The following is a 20,983-nucleotide window of genomic DNA, read 5'->3' as shown; positions in this document are numbered from 1 at the left end:
TATCCCGTACGTAAATGAGATCTCTGCGCAAAGCTTTTCGGCTGACACAGTTATCGACTCGTAGCTTCTGGGATTGGTCTCTGGACTGGATGGATTTAGCAAACTCGTCAATCTGGGACAGCAAGGAAGGTTTCGGGGGTAATGTGGATCCTACAAGCCCAGAAACAGCAGGCGAAGGACACTGTGTCGTTGACGGACCATTCGCACACCTCCGCCCCATCTTGTACAACCACACGCTCATCGAGCACTGTCTCTCCCGGGACTTCCACGATGGTAATGCAGCGGGCCGTCTGTCTGGAGAAGCTTACAAGCCTGAGAAGATAGGGCAGATTCTACGAAAACCCACATACGACACATTCGTTCGGGATTTGGAGAAATACTTGCATGGTTCTATACATCAATCTGTAAATTGGGACTTCAAAGCCATGACAGCAGCGAATGGTACGGTTACGGCGAAATGTCGTGTTTCCCGCCCATCTCAACGATGGCTCATCTGACGCATTTTACAGATCCACTATTCTTTGTGCATCATGCACAATTGGATCGCATGTGGTGGCTCTGGCAGAAGCAAGCATGGCCTACTAGATCGACTCTATACCAGGGGAAACACATGTTCAATTCGACGGGAAATGCAACCGTCAATGATATGCTTATGTTCGGTGACTTTGCCGAAGACATCGYTGTGTCGGCGGTGATGGATACGGAAAATGGGTTTCTGTGCTATCGATATTGAAGATCTAAGCCAAAGGTTCATATTGATAGAGCTTTCTCTTCCTCTTGCCATCGCCTTACCGAGTGCACCTATGTCTGCTGGCTCGGCCTCGCACCGGAACAACTCTTTCCCGAGCGCCGAAGTGAACGGCACTCTACAATATTTGTCATGCATACGGGAATATTCCGTTTTCCATATCAAAAAACTCAAGCTAATAGGAGCTATGGATGCTTGGAATCTTTACGCACATTGGCTGTGAGATACCCTGCAAGTTTTTCGGCCATTCCCGTATGCGTGACAGAGATTGTAGGAACGGATGCTCTGGGCGCAGAGAGCTATACATGGTTACATTCACCTTTCTGCTCCTGGTTTGGCTATACTGTAGAAGTCTTGAGCCACAAGCTTGTGGAAGGGGGCGAATTCTTTAAAAAGGGGCGAGATGATGAAATTATGTCTGGATTCCCTCAGGGATCCCCTGCCAGGTCGAAACCTTATTCAACATTCGCTCGACAACAGCCTTCTCCTCACGCTTACGAACATCACATGTATATACAGCTATCCAGATGCTCGGCTACATTTACTTCGCATCTGTGCTGGTAGCAGCATCAGCCACCAGCCTTACGGACTGCTGTACCGGCCGTTCCATCACCCTCGAAGCTCGGATACCACTGAATACGACTGGGCAGGATGTTGACCAAGGCGTGCTTCCATTCAGCCCTACCTCCGTTCTTGGCCAGAACCAAACTTTCGCAGAAGTCTTGAAGTTTCCTACCATCCCTCCCTCGCTCAACGACGGAACCCAATACAAAGCGGTTGAAGTGACTTTGAACGATAATTCCATCTTCGCCCCGTCCGCGACCAACAAACAGACTGGATTCCGACGCACCGAGCTCCTTCCACAGAACAATGCTATACCGGTCAACGCCAGCACATCGGGGGTGCAAATGTGGCACTTATCAGTCAGGCGGGACGAGAGTCGGCAACTCAATTACTCTCATGAGTACTATCTGTTTTGGCTGGAGTCTCGGGACTTCAGCCACAATCAGTTCATTCTAGGCACAGGAACCTTGTTCGGCGATGGGAATAACAAGACAACAGCAGAAGAGGCGGAACAGCTATGGCTGCGCTCGAATGATGCAGAGCCGCAGAGGACAATCTGGAAGACACCCTTTGCGAACGGCGTGTGGCATAATGTCGCACTCCTCCTCGACTTCTCTCAGAATGTATTGCAGGTCTACTACAGTATCGACAATGAGGAGCTAGTACCACAGGGTGGTGCTGTTGCCAATGATCTGACTGGGAATGGTCAATTTCACATCGGTCTACTGAAGAAACCTACCGGAGTGAACTTGACCGACATTACGAAGCAAGGCTTTCAAGAGAGTGGAATTGATGAAGGCATCATATTCGGGGGAGCATTCGAGGAGGCATATAATCGAGGTTTGTGACAACGGTTCCGATAAGTACAACTTCGATAAAAGGATAGCCCAGCTGTCATTCTGCAAGGCCAATATTCTCCCCATGTCATGGCATCTCCTATACACCTGACTCATGGGATTTACATTTCATTGGACCTGATGACGGCATTTGCCTAGGTGAACCAGGACGTTATCGCCAGAACACCGCAGAGAGACCAGGTCTAGAAGTAGAAGTCTAGTCGACTCCTCTTAGCATCGTGCCATTAGCCAGTCTGACCCGGCTGCAAGATTTCGCTGCAATACGAAACCAGAGTAACGAGGTACCATCGGTCTTTGTCATCCAAGGGCATGCAAACCATCTATGCCAACCAAGCAGCCYCTTTGGAAGCCGGTCGTATAGCAAAAGTGCCTTCCAGGCGTGGTCGGGTGTTTCCGGGTGATGTAAATGATGCCAACTCTCTCATGCATGCGGTCGCCTATTCGACCATCACGCATATCGCACGCGGCTCCCGAGTCCCGCCTCCCGACTAGAACGAGATCGATGTACCAAGTCCCGACGGCGGTGTCTGGTCCGAACGGCATAGATACGCACGTGCCTGACACGACCGTTACGTTCCATTCGATCAACGTCATCTTACATGGGTACTTCTTAAAAGTCCTGACGGCACTATCTACGCCGGTTATCATGTTATCAGAACGGCCGATTGATCGTGTTAGAGTCCCTGATGTGGCGGGCGACGAGACGGACGTATGCCATCTACAATTCTGGCCAAGAAATGCCTTGCATACCGCGAATCAGGGCTCTGCAGAAAGCTTACTGAAGTCTAGCGTTCGTCAAACAACCCAGATACCACTAGGCGAATAGGCTTTTGATCGACCCGATCGCACCCTAAGATTTTCGTACACACGAGTCAATCTCAAGATGCGACGTCCCCTTTGAGTCGACGATCTACCACGTGTGGCGTCGCTATTTCGGTACTCGCCGTACCGCATGTGGAGAAGGGAAAGGAGGTGTGTGGCGCCGCCTGGCCTAAAGCATACTTGAACCTCTGCTTCCGACGCAGTCAAGATAAGGATGTCATGGCGAGAAAAAGGCGTCTCTAACATTAAGATGTGCAATGTTGGATGGTATCGTATTTAGTGTCCCCCCCCATTTGAGTAGTAAGGGGCTGCTCGAGCTGTGTCTGCCCCTAGATATTTTGATCCGCCAATTTGCTAAAGTTTGAACAGCCCACATCAACATCAGCCGCATTCGCATGTGAAAAATGCCACAAGACGGCATCATGTAGCATCAACGGCATTTGATGCAGCGTCGKACGACTTCCGAATGCCGTGCCGCTGGTCTGACTCGTACTGCCACCCCTTATACACGCTTAACACGATGCGCTCAAAGCGTCGGGATTCCACCTTCACACCAGCCAAAGAGCCGCTCGCATCCCGTGAATATGGCCTCAAAAATTTCAGACCTTGGAGCATCAGGCGTGGCTCCATAGCGGAAATACTTGCTGGAAACTCGAACTGGCACCGCAGCAGCAAGCTCGAGGAAAGAAGGTTTCGTATACCGCCCCCTCGTGCATCTGAAACATAGGAAATGTGCCTCTAGGGCGACGTGGGCTAGTCCAGTGTGGCGTATTGGAGTCGAAAGGGTAGATCCCCGTCCCGTCTGCTCTACAGACTTCATTCGTCAGATGGTACCATGGGGAAAGCTAACAGCACAGTAGGTAGCGGAAGCGATGTTGAGAGTTCCACTCATGGAGGATGTTGCAATCTAGACCGACATGTTGCAGCTCGCTGGAGTTCATATAGAACTAGTGAGAGACCTCCTCAGATTCTGTCTGGCACGAACATCCAACATCCTCTCAACTCACACTCACTCTATTGTCAATCAACATGCAGTTCTTGTCAACCGTTCTCCCCGTCTTGGGCTTCGCGTCTACCGTGCTCGCTGCTCCTGGATACGGCGCACCTGCACCTGCATACGGCGCACCGGCACCCGCATACGGCAAACCCGCACCCACATACTGTGCTACCAAGTCGGTCACACTCACCAAGACCGCCACGAAGACCGCCACGAAGACCACCACTGCCACGGTTACCCAGACAGCCAAGGCTACACCTTCATGCACCTCCATCACTGCCAACGTAAGAGCGCAATCCACCCTTGATCTCGATCGTCATACTAACCATCATGCACAGTTCGATGATGTCTCCCTGGAGCTCCTCAACCTCGTCAGCGTGACCCAGCTTGGTCTCTACAAGGGAATCGACTATTCGTCTCTCAGCCTCGTTGGCCTCGGAGACCCACCTCTCCTCGGTCTGAGCGCACACTCCGGTTCCCAGGGCGCTGGCTTCGGGCCCGTCAACCTCCTCACCCAAGGCAAACCCTTCCTATACGCCAACGGTGTTGACTACGTAGACCTGCAGAGTTTCTACTTCGGTTGCGTCTTGGCCGATTCGACCAGCATTGTCAGCGTTCCCACCTCTTGCAGCATCACCGTTGCTGGTTTCCGCAACGGTGCACAGGTCGCTACTCAGGACTTCTCTTTCGCTCCGGATTCCCTTCTGGCTTCGGAGATGCACCTCGCTACGCTGTCTGCCGCCTTCACCAACCTTGACTATGTCTCTGTGATCAACCAGGGCATCCTGTCTGTCCTTGAGCTTGTCGCATTCGACGATGTCTCGTACAAGCTTTGCACCTACCAGAACTGATGCTGCTTGCCATGAAAAGAAACATGTGCGCAWGTATGACGCTTGTTGAGGGCCTGTGTACCGTATCATACGGTCGAGTTACGGATAGATCATGATAGATGTTTAATAAACCAGCGACAATCTGAGGTGTTGTGTCGTGCATATTCTTTTTCAAGTTGACCGTTCATGGTCGAGCCATCATTGTTTTCCTTCAAGCATCTTGATCAGAGCTTCAGTGACGATCTTGGGCTCCGTATAATTGACTTTCTTGACGACGATCCCTCGGGTAAGCTAGGTCTTGCTTTCAGTCCGCGAGATGGAAGTCATTTTGTGTATTTGCCAATCTTGGGCAGTGCTCTAGTGATGAGCTTGCCACCATTTCCGGCCGTATCTCATAAATTTGCCTTGTTGTTTGGGAAGCTACATCGAGACGTAGCCCGACAATAGCGACTTTCGATATGAAATTGGCCGTCGTGGTAGAAGGGTTGGTAAATCGGAAGCTTTGGACGCCAGGTCCCACCACTTCTTATCCGGATCTGGCAAATTGAGACTGCCTCTTTCGATTTGGTCACGCTCTATCGTCTCTCCGACTAAGGTACTTGATGCTCGGAATAGGGGTCAGCGGGACTGTCAAAGCCCTGGACAGTTGAGTAGCTTCTTCCATGGCAAAGAGGTGCCTACTATCCAATGCCGGACAATCCTCCATGGGTCACCGACCGCAATGGACGGGAAGTCGGCCACAACCAAGACTGTTATGCTTTCGGCGCTTACTCCGGCGTGGGTGAGAAGTTGCAGCACAGCAGAGAGAGTTTCCCCGGTAGCCAGCACTGCATCGACAACCACTACTACTCGGTCCGAGACGTGATGCTTCGCCTACTAGAGGGATTGAGGCGATGGCGGAGGAGCTGTGATTACAAGATGCAGGTACGAATGTGCATGGCCAGATTCCGAAGGCAGCGCAATAGAGTACACGGAGGCTGCTTGCATCTATAAGGCTAAGTGAGAGCAACGACCCTTCTATGCAAAAACTCCCCACATCGAGCGTTGAAGATCATCTGTTCGGACGGCGGAGGCTCGGTCAGGAAAAACTCCGCAGAAAAGAGCTCCGATGGAAAAGCCAATCGAAAGACGCAGGGATTGAGAAGGCAGAGGAAGTCATGGGTCCCTAGATTGAGATCGGATCTATGATCTGTCCTTCTAATCATTCTTCTCAAGGACCCTTTCATTGTTCTCCACCTCACAAGCACTCTCGCCCATCCGTTCCTGATTGAGTCCTACCTAGATGGCCTCCCAGTAGAATCAACAATACGAACGTGCATCAATCGCAGTGTTCGGGGTGTTGACAAACAGCGTCGCAACAACCGCTGATACATTCGCTGTCGAACCTGCATACAACTGCCGTGACTGTCAGTTTCTCGTTTGGATAGGAGTAACAATGCTACCAGGGAGTTCCAACTTACTACTGAGTCCTTTCAGAGCTCGACGATTAACAGAGTATCCGTCGTCTCGGACAGCGACGTTGGCTAGAGAGGGCGGTGTAAGTTACAATCGACATCGATGCGGAAAGTGTGACACGACTTACGGACAGCCAACGCCATTGCAGCCAAGGAGAGAAGGAAGTAAAGTGAGCCCTTCATTGCGAGATGTAGTAGTTTCGATAGTAAGGCTGTTCGGCGGAATTGCTTGGATGATCAATGCTTGGATGATGAGTTTCCTGGAACAAACAGCAAGATGTGTAGGCGTATATATATATCCCTTGACCTGCCTATGCAGTCATGCTCCAGTGTGCCGGGTGATATTGCCTTGCGTCCATCTCAGGGGCTCCTCTCCTGACCTGTCCATGAGGACCGGCTTTGGCTCATGCAAGAAAGCCAATAGTCTTTTCTCGAAGAACTTCTACTGGAGCCTCTTTATGCTACCTCGACTCTTGTTGTTGGCATGCCAAAGACTTTGAGCATTGGGTTTCCATGGAGATCCGGTCCTAAGCTCAGAAGGAGGATCAATGGCCAGCTCGTTGCATCGCTACATGGCAGAATCTGTCACTAGCTCATCGACCGAGTTCCACAGCTTGTCAGCCACGCTAATGCTGATATCACACCGMWAAAAGGTCGGATTGACACCACCTCTAGCACAGGACGTCGGCGAAGGACTCATTAGGTCTATAGAACGTTATTCCCATTGGTCCGCTGGCTCCGTACCTCAAGTCCAAAAACATCATCATCTTGAGGTGACGATCCTGGACGCCACGAGTTACGGCGTCCAACTTTAGTGGCTGAAGCCCGATACGGAGTCCGACGCCCATGCAAGATATCCTAACAGGAGGCATCAGGTTGAAGGAGTTCATCAATATAGGCTCGCTCAGCAACTCCGATCGCTGACCGTAGAATGTACACACGTGCTCGATTATAAGTTCCTCCCTGTCACTTATATATTTGGTTAGCATTTGAGTGAGTTCGGGGTRTGTAGAGGATCACTATCAGAAATACATCTCTGCAGATTGTTAAGTCAGAGTTGCGCAATGCTAAAGCAGTCGAGCTTGATTGCGTTGAGCTGGACTCYAGAAACTGGGAAGTATCTATGATTTTGCATCCTTCCTCGACTTCAACACATTTTCGCCGGTTGTTGTAGTTGCGCCAAGGCCGGTGATTTCCCACATGCCTGCGAAAACGTGGCTTCCAGAACCCAGACATCCCGAAGAAACCTCCTTTCGCACAGCCGGGAGGCAGTAGTACTGCGTCGCTCTCTCTTGACCATGTACTGCGACATGTGAATCCAATGAGGGAGACGACTCGTTCCCGGGGCGTTGAAGACATGAGCCTTAAGAAATGGCAAATCGAACAAGCGACAAGTTATCGTTCACTACGTTCAAGCAATGTGGACTTTCTTGGCGCCGAGTAGAGCCTCTGCAAGTCTATGCACTCCCTGGTCTGCGATTGATTGGTAGAGTTTGGAAGCTCAATGGCGGCTGTGTGTTGAGAATTTTCATATACCGGTCTAGCTAAAGTGTCGGCACATTCGACCATAGATGCATGAAAGCAAGCCATCCCGTCCGCTCTGGCCTATTGAACCATGTAATCATTTGATCAGTACTCAGGTGGGTGACCACTGGGGAATCCCAAATGTTGAATGTCCGTCTCATCTTTTTTTGGTCTTTTTTGGCTCCTAGAAACGGACTTTCACCGGCTTCTTAGCGGCGCCGGGTCATCCTCTATAGTAACATTGTATACGAAACACGGTTGTTTCATATTTTGCTCCCTAACATCCAGATATTTCGGCTGGCGTTCCAACATCTCCTGGCAAACGTCACCCAATGGAATTCCATATCTTTCTTCCTGCCCACAAGATGACGAGAAGAGACGAGCCCACATGTTGCCACTTCCCTCAAAGTATTCGCAAGGCCATCCTTCCATTTTCCCTCCAAGCATCGCTAGAGAAAAACGAGATCCCTAATCCTGCTCACTGATTACTTCCCCTAACCCACTGATCCTTAAAAATCAAGTTCCCCTGCCCATTCGTCGGCGAACCAATATACACCTGATACGCCGCATGCGACCCATCGATGTTATTCCCATACGTCAACGCCACCTTCCCGGCCGCAATCCCCATGTTGGTGGAATCCTCCGCATTATTATCATACGGAACCGTCAGGATACTGCTCGCCGCGACTCCGAGACTCTGTGCCACGGCATTGATGATGGCGGCATTGTCAACAGGGTACCGGTAACTGGACGCTTCTCGATTCGTGGGCACCACAAGGGCGATCTTGGTGTCGGAGCCCGTGAACCATCCCGCGGGGAGGTCTTTGATGCCGGCGAAACCTTCGAATTTGCTGGAGCCCGTGAGGGGTTTGAGGATGTTGTTTCTGAAATTAGAGTTGAGGGAGGTTGAGGTGTCGGAGCGTGAGAAATTCGGCTTCTCCCAGAAGTGAGTGAGGTATGCTCCGGAGTGGGAGACGACGACTAGGGAAGCACATCCATAGAGGCCTTGGACGCCGATGAAGAAGGGCTGGGTGAAGAAGCCTTCGACGTCCGAGGAGGCTTCCCCATTTGCACCTTGGACTTCAGAGACTAGGACTTCTGCGGTGCGAGATGATTCGAACACGGCGGAGAACCATCTGTCGTATTGGGATCCTGATGGCGCATCTAGTGGTGTGCCAGCGCGGGCGAAGAGTCCGGTGCCATCGCGGCGGAGATGTCGGTTATTGGCTTCGACTTCATTCCCATCTGTGATGAAGCGCTTCCTCAGTTTCTTGTTCGGACACGTCCCGGATGTACCGCACGTTTCAGGGGCGCAGAGAGCTTCTGGAGCGAGCGTTGATGCGGGCTGTGCTAGGGAGACTGTGCTCGAAGTTCCCTTCCAGCCAATTACAGCATTACCGGCTTTTTCCAACTCTTTCTTACAGAGGTCGATGAGACCTGGAATCGCAATTGTCTCGGCAAGATCGGCAAGCTCGCCAATAACGGGGATCTCGAGCTCGAGTAGCTCAATCGGAGCGAGAATCTCGGGAACCAGCTCATCGCACAAGTGTCCAGCTGCTTTGTCAATCACTTCCTTGGCTTTCTTCTTTGCTTCGTTGGTAGCCTGAGCAGCCAACGAGCTGGCAATGTATGAGGGATTGAGGGAATTCAAAGAGGCGGAAAAGCCAGCGCAGCACAAGCTCTGGAACCCACCAGCACAGGTGTAATCGTGCGTCTTCAAACCATGCTTGGTGATGGAATTGGTGTTGGTGGTGATCAGCACCTCATTCGAATTGCATCCGCCAGAACACGGTAAGCCGTGGCCACGATAACCTCGCCACGAGCATTTTCCAGTCTTGGTACCTCCGATACAGCACTCGGATTGATGATGACCCGAGTTACATTGGTCCTTGGTGGATAGCGAACCCGTCTGACCGGACATTTTGGCAATCTCATTGTATCCGATTCGACAACCATCGCCACACTGCGACGAATAGCAGGCAAGTGTCGCCTGAAGTCCTCCGGACAGCTGGGACACGATTGACTTGTCCTGGAGAGACAAGGGAGAAAGAGGAACTGAGGAGTATGTGGTGGTCTGGTTCTGGTTGTCCTGATCAGCCGCCCATACCATCGTACCACCCAGACCGCGGGAATTGGCAAGGTCACGCTTTTGTTGATATGTGCGGGCATTATCGAAAGATACCCATTGGTTGGAGTTCCAAGTTATCCAGTTCACGCCGGCAACGGAGTCATATACAGGCTGCGCACCAGTTTGTGCAATGACGTTTTGAATCTCAGCATTCGTTAAGATACCAGATGCTTGTGAGCATGGACCCGCTGTGCCACCAGTCTTGAACTGGCAGACTCCGTTGGGTGTGTTGCAATTTGGATCCTGGAGAGTGAAAGAACGGCCATACCACCCTTCTCCTAAGACCACTGTATCGGAAATTTGTATCAGCACTTCCTTACAATTCGAGAGCATTGCAAGAATGAGGAAATCTTACCCTTGGAAGGATCAACACCGGCACGCCATAGCAAGTCAAGACTGCCATCAATCTCTGTCAGATTGGTGTGTGGGTTAATGTATGGCCCCACGAATTTGTCGGTACTGTCCCAGGTACCGTGCAAGTCATAGGCCATCAAGTTGAACCAGTCAACATGTGGCTCCATTTGTGTCAGCAGGAAATGCTGCATGTACCAATACGAGGTGGGAATCGTAATGGACAAGCCATACTGAGAACCAAATGCTGCTCGCATGTCTGAAAGCAGCGAGACGTAGTTCTGTGCGTCTGCAGCGACACCACCTCTGTCGTCCGCGGCTGGGTACTCCCAATCGACATCGACACTGCGTTTATATGTCAGTCGAAACCATGTTGTTCTCTGGGGATGAAGAGCACATACCCGTCAAAGCCATATGTCTTCATAAACTGCATCACATTCTTAATGAAGGTCTGACGATTGGCCGAGCTAGCTGCCATGTTAGAGAAAGCCGTCTGCGTGGGGCCAGGATCAGTGAAGGACCAGCCTCCAATCGAGATCCAAGTCTGCAGCCCCGGGTTGCTGGCCTTCAGGCCAGTGAAGCGAGGGAACAGAGCGCCTGATTGGCTGTCCATGGCCTGAATCTGGAATGTATTTGGGTCGARATAAGCGAAAGCCAGGTTCATATGGGTGAATCCTGATAGATTCAGGTCTTCTGGCTCAACCTGGTCGCAGGGTCGTTCGGTGGCCCAGGACTCGTAGTATGCAATGGCTCGCTTGTTAGCGGTAGCACCGGTGCCAACAGGACGATGGGCAGCTGCGAGAGTCCGTCAATATTAGTATGGAGCATTGAGAAGGGGTATACTCACGACCGCAGGTTCCATCATAGCCAGTCTGGCAGCCAGTACCGCAGAACTCGTCGGTGCTGCCGCAGAAACCATATTGGCTGCAGCAAACGTTCAAAGGACAGCTCTGCTGCCCGCTCGGAGCATATCTGGTGAATGTTAAGCTTTAATCGTACACTCTGGTGAAGTATCTTCACTTACTGTCCACATTGCGCTTTTGCATTGCAATTCGATGTGCAGTTTCCCGAGCCACAGAAGGAGGGCGAATAGCCACAGAATCCTGAATTGCTACAGCATGCCCCATTGGAACATGGGCACGTTGATGAACAGGATCCGGTGGCGATACTCGAACAGTCGCGCTTCTCCAACAAGCTTCGGCCTGTCAGATACTCATAAACGGTACCTAAGAGAGACGAGTCCGTGGGAAGGGCACGCTTGGCATGAGTGGTGGATGTTCCCCCTGAAGTGGTGGTGTGCGAGGTGACGGTACTCTTTGACGCACTTTGAGCGCTGGTTGTACCTCCTGATGTGGTTGCATGAGTCGTAATCGTGCTCTTCGATCCACTTTGAGAGCTTGTTGTTCCTCCCGATGTAGTTGATCGAGTGGTGGAAGTACTGCTCGTAATCTTGGACTGAGTGTTCCCGCTCGCCAGTGAAGCGGCAGTGGAGGTAGGAACCGTATTGACTGAGGAGGCAGTTGACGATGACTGTACCACGGCAGGACCCCTGACACAATAGTCGTAGCCAAGCCAGATTCCGCAACTGGTCTGGTTGACTTCAGGATTCCACGAGTAAAATTGGGTCGAGGTGATGGAGTTGTTCTGCCAGATGGCATAACATGTGTCACCGGACTGCACCTCGTACCATTTGCAGCAGTTGCTGATTGCACCATTGGGTGTCGGGCCAGGTGCCGCGCTGCCGGCGGTACATGGTGCTTGAGATGGCGCAACAGATGAGAATGTCGTCGAAATTTCGCCCTGGTTGCCAGCTGCTGCATTGGTGGCATTCGATACTTGTAAAGTATAAGCACCTCCTGGCGGAGCGACACAGGCATACTGTGAAGGTAGAGCATCACAGAATCCGACGACATTCGGATTCCATGTGAGGAGTTGGACCGTTGTGATGTTGTTCGACGAGCTAGACAGCGATGCAGCAAAGCCATCGCAAGTGCTGTTTWCTGGGACCTGACCCAGCTGGCAAGTTGCAGGCGCGCACGCGGGTGCTGCGAAAGAGCAGTTGACGTTGCCAGAGGCAAGTTGAAGATCGCCGGTTCCTACACTGTACTGCTTGGACAACGTGTCGCACTGATAGCTGCTCGATACGGTGGTCGGTACTGTCTGGCCGGTGCAATTGACGGCGCCTGAGTCGGGCACGCTGATGTTGGCTGCAGGAACGGACATGAACCCTTCACCCCCGAGCGGGATTGTGGTGCCATTGGTGACGTTACAGAACGCCTGTATGTCGTAATATTGGTAGTTGAGGTAAGAAGCGAAACCGCCCGTTCCTACAAAGGGTGATGACAGACGTTCAAGAAGCAGAGGTAAGAAACAAGATCCGCACAGCTAGGGTTGACATTGACGATCAGTCTTTGCATGTATGACCAACGGAGTCTGAAGAACATACCAACGACGAAGGGTACATGCCGGTCAGGTTCTGCTCGGTAGCGGGAGACCCATCTGAATTGTAAAACAGGTCGGATCCTACCCACTCCTGACTATCCAGCAAGCAGTTTCCACCGCTCCCATCACCAAGACATGCTACGTTCAGACCGTCGAGATAGCGACCGGCGACTGTTGCGATGGGAACGGACCTGGAGTCCAGCGTGATGTTGTAGCCACCACAGGCAGTCTGCACATTGTTGTTCCACTGTACCGCCGACTGCTGGCAGCTTGAAGTACAAAGTGCCGTTATATTGTCCTGCGTCCAGTAGTACTGGTCTGGGTCGAGGGTAAGAGCGAACGTGCTGGGGTCACAAGCAAGGGTAGCATTTCTAAAGATGCGGTCAGCTACGAATCGAAGGAGTGAGAAGGGACCCTCACAAGGAGCTGAGGCAGCCGCCAGAGACTCCCAGTACACTGGCGAGACCTGTAGCGTTGACTGGTGGGTAAAGATTGAACCCAGACATGGTTTCAAACGGACAGCCCTCACGGCGAGAAATCAATGATCAAAGCCTCATGTGGCCAGTCACGCACACATATATATATACTGAGGCATATCTCTTCCCAAGCGCCCCACGAGGGCTCGCATTACTGGACCTAATCATTTCAGACTCCCTCCAGTGGCCATGTTCAGAACAAAAAGGCTGTTCGATTGATCCTTCGAGAAGTCTTTTACGGGTTGGGTTACATTGGAGAGAGATAGGGCTTTTCGAAGGATTTCCAGAAGACAAATTGAAAGTATAGCCTCGCCGAGGCGCAAGGGGCACGGCTACGTCGGCAAGACGAGGCTGACTTGAGGGGATTATGTAACGCTGTGGCTCCCCTAGTCGACTGGTTGGCGTTACACGTGGACGACAATGATTGGAGTCAGTTTGGAAAACAAGACTCCGGGAGTAGATCAGGGCGCTGGGGGCGACTGTTGAATGCTCAAAAGGGCTGCGTTGAGGGTCGAGACTCGAGTCATATGTCGCCTCCGCGCCAATGGCATTCTCCAGGCTGACGTGTAGATGGTGTTGGTTCTGAAATCTGTGGTTAGCGTGGTGCTTGTCACGGCTTAATTCGATGCTTGAATTTGTTAGCGCGAGCTTGGTAGCCAATGTGGAGTACGCCATAGCCGCGTTGGGACTAGACGAAGTTAGTGGACACCCTGGAAATAATCGAACATCTCCTTGACATGTGCACTGTGGGCGTTCCACAAATCGTCCACAGCCTCGAAGGCTTGTACTGCAGATACGAGCTAAGCGAGCTGAGGAGAGGACGGGAGCCTCGGGATCTTTCGAACGCTGCCTTGAGGTGAGCTTTGCTGCGAGCCGAACCGACGAAGAGTGACGTACCTTACCTTCCAAGCCTCCGAGGGTGCTAAAGTCTGGCCCGTGCTTTTAAAACAACCTCTCTAATTTACGTACTATATAGCTTTAACAATTAATAACTTAATAACCATACTACTAAATTACTCTATTTCTTTATTATATATACGTTCTATAAGAGATATAGAAGCGTAAGGCTCTCGGAGAGTTAGATATTAACTTACGGATACCGAAGAAGAAGCAGATCTTTTATATAATCTATAATTAGGCTTATATTAAAGTAGATCTACGGCCTTAGTAGTAGGCTTAATTATTACGGAACCGTATAATTACGAAGAACGCCCTTACGGATAAGTACCTTATAGCTCGCGAGGCCTATTATACCGAGATTAAATAGCTATATACTAAGGGCGTAATTATCGTATATTACGACGAAAAAACCTTCTACTTCGGAGGCTCCGAAAATTAACGAAAGATAGTTATACGAGGAACGACTCTATATTAATATAAAGAGCCTATTCATTTTAGACGAGAGGTATAGGTAGCTATATATATAGCGGATATATTAATTAAGCGGCTAATTATATTCTAGGATATTAAATCGACGGATTATAAGGGTTTATAGCAATAGCTTAACGAAGCTAATATAATAGTAAGAGTAGTAGTAAGAGAATAACGACGTAAAGCAAAGATTAATAGAATAACTAAGAAGTAGCTACTTAACGAGCGTAATAAAGAGGTAGCCGATTATAACGTATAGGCTAACCGTATACGTCGACGGTTAACGAAAGAGAAGGGCGAACGAGTAACTAAGCCTATATTAAAACACCGCCTTACTATAGAGCGTATATATCTATTTAAACCGGATCTACGGTATATAAGCGATAAGCTAGGCCTTAACTTCGTATTTATAGCCTTCGTTATATATAAGAAGCACCTATTCCCCTACGTTAAAGTACTTAGAGAGAATAATCTAGGCCGTCGAGTAGTTATTTAAGAGGATAACGACGGTATATATATTAAGGCTCGTAAATTACTTACGGCCGAGATATAAGAGCGTAATATCGAGTTTATTAGATACCTAGTAAACTTACCTAATTACGCTCTAATTAAGACGTTATTTAGTAATATAATAACTATCCTTAAAAGGTATATCTACTTAGTTCGCTTAGCTATATAGAAGGTTAAGGATACTATAGATCTACGGTTAAAGACTATATAGTAAGGTATACGTATAGATAATAACGTAAAGAAAAGAGCGAGTGTTTTTACGTACTTAACGTTACTAGATAGGTCCTTAAGTATTAGCTACTCGAATACGTATAATAATTACTAAGTATATAGATATTAAGCTATAATAACGGTAAAAAGCTATACCGAATTTAGTATACCTTCTTAGAAGCCTTAGCAATAACATAAATCGATTAGCTAGTTAATACATTAAGAGGCTGTGAAGTTACAGCCAATTTAGTATGTGTGGTAGTAGTGTTGAAATGTCGCCGGAACTAGCCGGGCCAGACTTTAGCACCCTCGGAGGAGGTTCTTTCGTCTTAACCTTTCTGTCCAACACGTTTCAAACAGCACGTGCGGGTAAAGATCAGTAGAGATACTATCTACCCAGAAACGACAGGATGTCTACATATCGCAGGCTTTCTCGCTCCCCATTGCCGCAGCACGACATTCTCATCACTTCCCTCGGGCCAGCGTCGCCTGATGCTCTGTACTTCTCGTCTGCTTTCAGCACACTAGAGGGAGTCGAAGCTCTAATACGAGAAGACACGCCGCAAAAACATCTAGACTTGGGCCTCAGAGCAGCCTACGCTTCTAGCCGTGCAGATGTAGGCAAAAAGTTACTACAGCACGGAGCCAACAGCAAGCCTCTAGTAGCTTTCATCGGCACGGCAGCCGCCCAAGAGTTCTTTAACAAACCTATGACCGCGTCTTGGGCTTCAGAACAGGAGAAGAACAGTTTGCGTCTACAATGGACCTCACTACAGCCAAAAAATAAAACTGCTCTCGTTGCCGTCGAGGGCTTCGACGAACCGGCACCAAGCATACTCCATCTTCAAGCATTGCATACCTCCATGTCACCCGCTCAACGTATTGCCTGGATGCAGTTTGATCTTGATCGCGCAGCTCCCAGCTCTAACATCAACCGGCTTGCTGACATCCGGAATGTCCAAGGTACACCACTTCTTTGGGCGGTCGAGGAGCACGGTTCCCCATGGGAGAATCGAAAGGTGCTCACGTTCTTGCTGGAGAACGGGGCGGATCCGCTTATCAAGGATCGCGAGGGCAGGACTCCTAGAGACTACGTCGTGGAGATGTTGGCCATGCCAGAGGAGGATTTAGCGGAGAGCATGCGTGAGTTCTATAAGTTTGCTTTGAGCGCCTTAGAGGGAGCGGAGGCATCAGCTTCAGAGAATATTGCCAAAGGGAACGGCTTCCTGGGGAAAATGAAGGGCGCTTTGGGATATTGAAGACTGATTGATAAAACCATGGGTAGAAATATTGTGGTTGCAAAGCACACTTCTGTACGTTGCATGACACTCCCAGCTTTCACCACCCTGAAGCTTATTTCTGGTTTCAAACAAGGTCTGATGAAGTACTCATTCCCTTCTCTTGAAGTACTCATTCCCTTCTCCGCTTCGGACGTACAGAGACATACTCCATCTACCAACTCTTATCCTTTGTGCAGTCCAGGGACAGCGTCCTCCGTCGCGCGCGGCCGTGATTCCCGCGCCCTTTCGATCAAATATGCAGCCGTCGCTCAACGGAAGCGTTCGTCGTTTCGCTGGATCGATCGGCGTCGGAGATTTTGCACGCTTTGGCCCGTTTAGGTAGAGGATGGTGTGAATCGAGTTAAGGTGGTGAGAAGTATGGTCTGTGGTGTCTTCATCCCTGTCTTGGCTCCCTTCTACTCCTAGCTGCCACATTTCTGCTACATCGTCATAATCTATGATCTTGAGAGGGTGAGCACATTCGACCACAGATGCATGAAAGCAAGCCATCCCGTCCGCTCTGGCCTATTGAACCATGTAATCGTTTGWTCAGTACTCAGGTGGGTGACCACTGGGGAATCCCAAATGTTGAATGTCCATTTCTTTTTGCCCTCTCAAGGTCTGGGCAAATGGGAGAAATTTTGCCTCTCCAGCCAGTTTTGGGAGTACACCCAACAACCATGCAGTGTCAACGCTTCGCCATATAGCAAAGACACAGCTGGATTTGCTACCCTGCTTCGCATCTTGCTGGCCTAGGCGGCCGAATGGAAGAGGTGGGAAAGAAGTTTTAAAGTCTTGGCATTCCTCATCTAGCGCTCAGGGGCCTGTCAGCTGCAAATGACGCTGATTCTCCATTCTGGCCTCACTACGTCGTCGACAGCCACGAAGGATAACTGACCAGTGAGAAGCATCGCCGGATTTTATACCGCACTGTAGGTCGGAAGAGCATTTGACAATACTCCTATCCTCCGAAACTCTCCTATGGCAGATATCGCAGCTACTGAAGCTGTGATGAATGCAGCTAGGAAGTCTCGCCGCTACTCTGAACGATGTAACAACCATAATAGAGAAGAGCCTGCACGACGCCCCACGACATCTTGGGCATGTGGTTGGTTCCTCAAAGCCATTCCTTGTTGTGGGTGGGTGCGATTTGCATCAACCGGACAATCTTGACGCAAGCTCGGCTCGAGCTCCGCTCATGAAGACACCGTTCACGTGGAGCATTCTGTTCGAAGGAAGGGAGAATTTCGGCGCCTGAGCTGCACGCCGCATACGTGCTCTTCACATCCTCCCCGCAAGAGTTTTCTGCCATGCCTCTCCAACCTCCCCAATTCTGACCAACACTCCAGCAGCCAATCTTCTGACCCTCCCCTCATCCCCACCTCCATCTTCCACCAATCCACCACTGCCCGTTCTCTCAAACACGCCCTCGACCCAGCCCTTGGTCTCTGCAAGCTCGCCCGAGAAATCTCTCGCCAATCGCTCTTTACCGCCGGCGCCCTCACCAACAACCTCCAACACAGTCAACATCGAAAACAGCACCGCTTCCAACACACTGATATCCCCGCCAGCTTTCACTCTCAAACCCAGCAACACGCTCCAAAACACACCCACGACATCTCCCAGGTCAGTCGTGGCCGGTCCAGCAGCATGCAAAAGCAACGCCAACGTCTTTAAAAATGCAACAAGAAGAAAGGGCGTAGTGGCGTAAATACTTCCCTGTCCATAAGCAGCAATCTCCTGTTGATACCTCCCAATCAGCGGAGCAAAGAAACTCTCCGCAAAACATTTCGCAAGATCGTTCGCAGGTGTATTCCTCTTCGTTCGTGATTGGACCTCCATCCTTGAGGAGAATGTTCTCACTTTGACGGCGTCGAGATGTTGCGTAGTCTTGTCCGCCGCGGAGAGAGCAAGTGGAGCTATCATCTTGTGCTCTACAGTTGCGCTGGCTTTTTCCAGGCTCTTGGTGGAGGAGGTTGGATTGTACACGGCGTGGAGTCTTCCAGGGAGTTTCTTACTGGGGAACCCAATCCCAGCAGGTACAGGAGCAACTTCGTCTAGGTTCTTCAATCCGGCAAGCTCTCTCCCACCAAGACCCAGAGCCGAGAGGATGGTGCAGCGTTGAGAGATGGAGTAGTCACCCATGAAAGCCTGCGTACTCATCCAGGGCGCCATGTTCTTCACATCCACCAAGAGAATGGCGATCAGTCCTTGCAGCTTCAACTCGTCGAAATTGTCTGTTGAGAAAGGATCTTGCAGATTGCATAGCATTCCGGCCAACTCCTCCGCATGATCGATCACCTCCCTTCCGAATGCCGCTTTTCTTCTGATCAAGGCAGCAGCATGAGTGATTCCCAATTGGAAGCGTGCAACATCCTTGTCRTCCTGAAGCATACGCATCAAATCACGAATGTACACTGGCGGACGAGGCTTGTTGCGTTGTACGAGAGTAGCGTCCTCATCACTGTCTTCGGGATCTGAATCCGGTTTTGCATACGGTTTGAGGTCATCGTCGTCTTCATCCTCATCTTCATCTAGGATTTCGGAAATCCTCTCGCCGATGACTTCGGTTTGTGRTGGTAATGGGGGACGTGGCGGACCAAAGACTGGTTTTCCGTTGATCATGGGAAGCCGTTGCTTGGTTTGTGGCTTTCTCCGTGTCGTCAATACACCCCTTTTAGAATCCAGGAAAGCTTTGACATTAGCAACGGAGCCGATGGCATCTTCAACTTCCACCAGATGAAGATACCACTGGCCTTCATCAGTTTCCAACTCATCCGTGCCAAAGTTCATCCTTGAGCCTTCCTTGTCCACCAATGTAGAGATCGCTGTCCCAACAACCATGCCAAGCCATCGGGCTTTCGAGTTGGGGCTGTCAAGACGATTGCTTACTCCTGACATGTGGGTCGAGGAGCGAGCAATACTTGATACTACCACTGATGATCTACGATGGATGGTTCCAGCGGCGATGAGAAGAGTTTGCGCGAGGCTCTCTTGTTGAATTATGGAAGCATGGTTGATGAAGAGAGAGTCTCCGAATGTTTTCATTGTCTTTCCAAGGAGTGCGTCAATAAGGTCGGGTGAGCAGCGACCCAAAGCTGCGAGACATGATCGCCTCACGGCCACCGGAAGGGAGCTGGAAGACGATGGATCGGCGAGAAAGGCGAGCAGGTGTTGTGGAAACGTCTCTCCAGAGACTATGATGAGAGATAAGAGACCACTGATAGCCCGAACATCTTCATCCTGTCTGGTTGCTTCAAATATCCTCGCCGAGCCGTGTGTCGTTGCCGAAAGCCATTGCAAGGTGCTCTCGAGAAGTTGCCGTTGCGAGAACAGTGGGAGATGATTACACAGTCCTTTTAGTGTTGTGAAAGGTTCTGGCGATGTGTGCATGACATGGACAAAAAAGGCCTTGATGAATGGAACTGAGTAACCCAGACCAAATGCCTTTTGAAGCAACCGAGCAGCCGCTTCTTCCCGACCCTCAGAAGCCGCAGCGCCATCGATTGGTATGATCACGGCAAGTCGCGCAACACATTTACCCAGCCATGCAGCATACTCTGCTCCTTTGGCCAGTGAAGACGTCTTGATGGACACATCAGCTGCCTTCAATGCATCTTCAGCACTAGCGATAGTAGAAACAATCTTGCCAGAGCCAATCAAATTCACAAACTCCCTCCATGCCAGCTTCCTCTTGATCTCCTCTGACACAACCTCCGACAGACCACTCCAAATGATGAGAGCAAAGTCATCTCTAGTGAGGAACTCGTTGGCGAGGGATACGAGATCTGACAGCTCAGCGGAGGACTTTCCGGCGCTTCCTGAAAGTAGCCTGATTCTGGCGATGATGGCATTGGCTCCCGTGACCGTTCTCAAGCAGGAAAGAAGCAGATCACGATCCAAGCGTCGTAGTGCAGACCAGAATGCGGGAACGATTGCGGTGATGAGTGTGCTGGTGACTTGAGCTTGCGCCGATCCGGGATTGTGAAGGCTGAAATCATATTTCGATTGTAGTAGCTTCAGGGTACGAAGCAAGCTCTCTGTATCCGGTTGGGAGCGTAAGATTTGCAAGACATCCTCCAGAGTGCCGACATCTTTTGACGGCTGTCTCTTGATAATGTTGTTGTCTTTGTCAAGACCAATCCCTTCCGGTGCGGAATTGTGTGCTTCCTCGATGAAAGGGTTGATGCGTTTCTTGTCCTGGATCTGGCGGGTCGAGACTGCAGTGAGAACGGATTCCGCTGATTTCTCCGATTCCTTGCGCACCGTAGTTTTGACGGCGGTCAGAAATTCTGCCATGTCCTCTACTGGGGCACATTCTATGCTGATGGAGTTGACTGTTGATGGTGTAATTCTAGAAGAAAGATGCACGACTTAGTCACGTTTCGACGTGATTCAACTCGGCGCTAGCTGTTATCG

The 20,983-nt window shown here is 50.4% G+C and overlaps 8 protein-coding genes; 5 read left to right on the top strand and 3 right to left on the bottom strand.

The window, feature by feature from the left end:
* Window positions 1-14: 14 nt before the first annotated feature.
* Window positions 15-733, top strand: RCC_05269 (related to monophenol monooxygenase; the record flags this gene model as incomplete). XM_023770540.1 has 2 exons in its annotated part: window positions 15-441; window positions 510-733. The coding sequence occupies 2 exons, from the start codon at window positions 15-17 to the stop codon at window positions 731-733; spliced, it is 651 nt and encodes a 216-aa protein (XP_023626308.1).
* Window positions 734-1,275: 542 nt separating this feature from the next.
* Window positions 1,276-2,160, top strand: RCC_05268 (related to endoglucanase c; the record flags this gene model as incomplete). The annotated part of the gene is made up of 1 exon (XM_023770539.1): window positions 1,276-2,160. One exon carries the CDS (start codon window positions 1,276-1,278, stop codon window positions 2,158-2,160), a length of 885 nt encoding a protein of 294 aa, XP_023626307.1.
* A 1,297-nt stretch (window positions 2,161-3,457) lies between these two features.
* Window positions 3,458-3,718, top strand: RCC_05267 (uncharacterized protein; the record flags this gene model as incomplete). Its single annotated transcript, XM_023770538.1, has 1 exon — window positions 3,458-3,718. The coding sequence occupies one exon, from the start codon at window positions 3,458-3,460 to the stop codon at window positions 3,716-3,718; it is 261 nt and encodes an 86-aa protein (XP_023626306.1).
* Window positions 3,719-4,020: 302 nt separating this feature from the next.
* Window positions 4,021-4,839, top strand: RCC_05266 (uncharacterized protein; the record flags this gene model as incomplete). XM_023770537.1 has 2 exons in its annotated part: window positions 4,021-4,272; window positions 4,327-4,839. 2 exons carry the CDS (start codon window positions 4,021-4,023, stop codon window positions 4,837-4,839), a joined length of 765 nt encoding a protein of 254 aa, XP_023626305.1.
* Window positions 4,840-6,117: 1,278 nt separating this feature from the next.
* On the bottom strand, window positions 6,118-6,455 carry RCC_05265 (uncharacterized protein; the record flags this gene model as incomplete). XM_023770536.1 has 3 exons in its annotated part: window positions 6,118-6,212; window positions 6,279-6,341; window positions 6,401-6,455. 3 exons carry the CDS (start codon window positions 6,453-6,455, stop codon window positions 6,118-6,120), a joined length of 213 nt encoding a protein of 70 aa, XP_023626304.1.
* Window positions 6,456-8,274: 1,819 nt separating this feature from the next.
* Window positions 8,275-13,223, bottom strand: RCC_05264 (uncharacterized protein; the record flags this gene model as incomplete). XM_023770535.1 has 7 exons in its annotated part: window positions 8,275-10,211; window positions 10,280-10,620; window positions 10,677-11,070; window positions 11,123-11,247; window positions 11,300-12,660; window positions 12,722-13,088; window positions 13,138-13,223. The coding sequence occupies 7 exons, from the start codon at window positions 13,221-13,223 to the stop codon at window positions 8,275-8,277; spliced, it is 4,611 nt and encodes a 1,536-aa protein (XP_023626303.1).
* Window positions 13,224-15,694: 2,471 nt separating this feature from the next.
* Window positions 15,695-16,543, top strand: RCC_05263 (uncharacterized protein; the record flags this gene model as incomplete). Its single annotated transcript, XM_023770534.1, has 1 exon — window positions 15,695-16,543. The coding sequence occupies one exon, from the start codon at window positions 15,695-15,697 to the stop codon at window positions 16,541-16,543; it is 849 nt and encodes a 282-aa protein (XP_023626302.1).
* Window positions 16,544-17,845: 1,302 nt separating this feature from the next.
* RCC_05262 (uncharacterized protein) lies at window positions 17,846-20,863 on the bottom strand (the record flags this gene model as incomplete). The annotated part of the gene is made up of 1 exon (XM_023770533.1): window positions 17,846-20,863. The coding sequence occupies one exon, from the start codon at window positions 20,861-20,863 to the stop codon at window positions 17,846-17,848; it is 3,018 nt and encodes a 1,005-aa protein (XP_023626301.1).
* Between the last annotated feature and the right edge of the window lie 120 nt (window positions 20,864-20,983).

This window comes from Ramularia collo-cygni (assembly GCF_900074925.1).
Source record: "Ramularia collo-cygni strain URUG2 genome assembly, contig: RCC_scaffold07, whole genome shotgun sequence".
In the NCBI taxonomy this organism is placed as follows: domain Eukaryota; kingdom Fungi; phylum Ascomycota; class Dothideomycetes; order Mycosphaerellales; family Mycosphaerellaceae; genus Ramularia; species Ramularia collo-cygni.
Note: the sequence above shows the minus strand (reverse complement) of the source record. Positions and strands in the feature narration are given on the sequence as shown.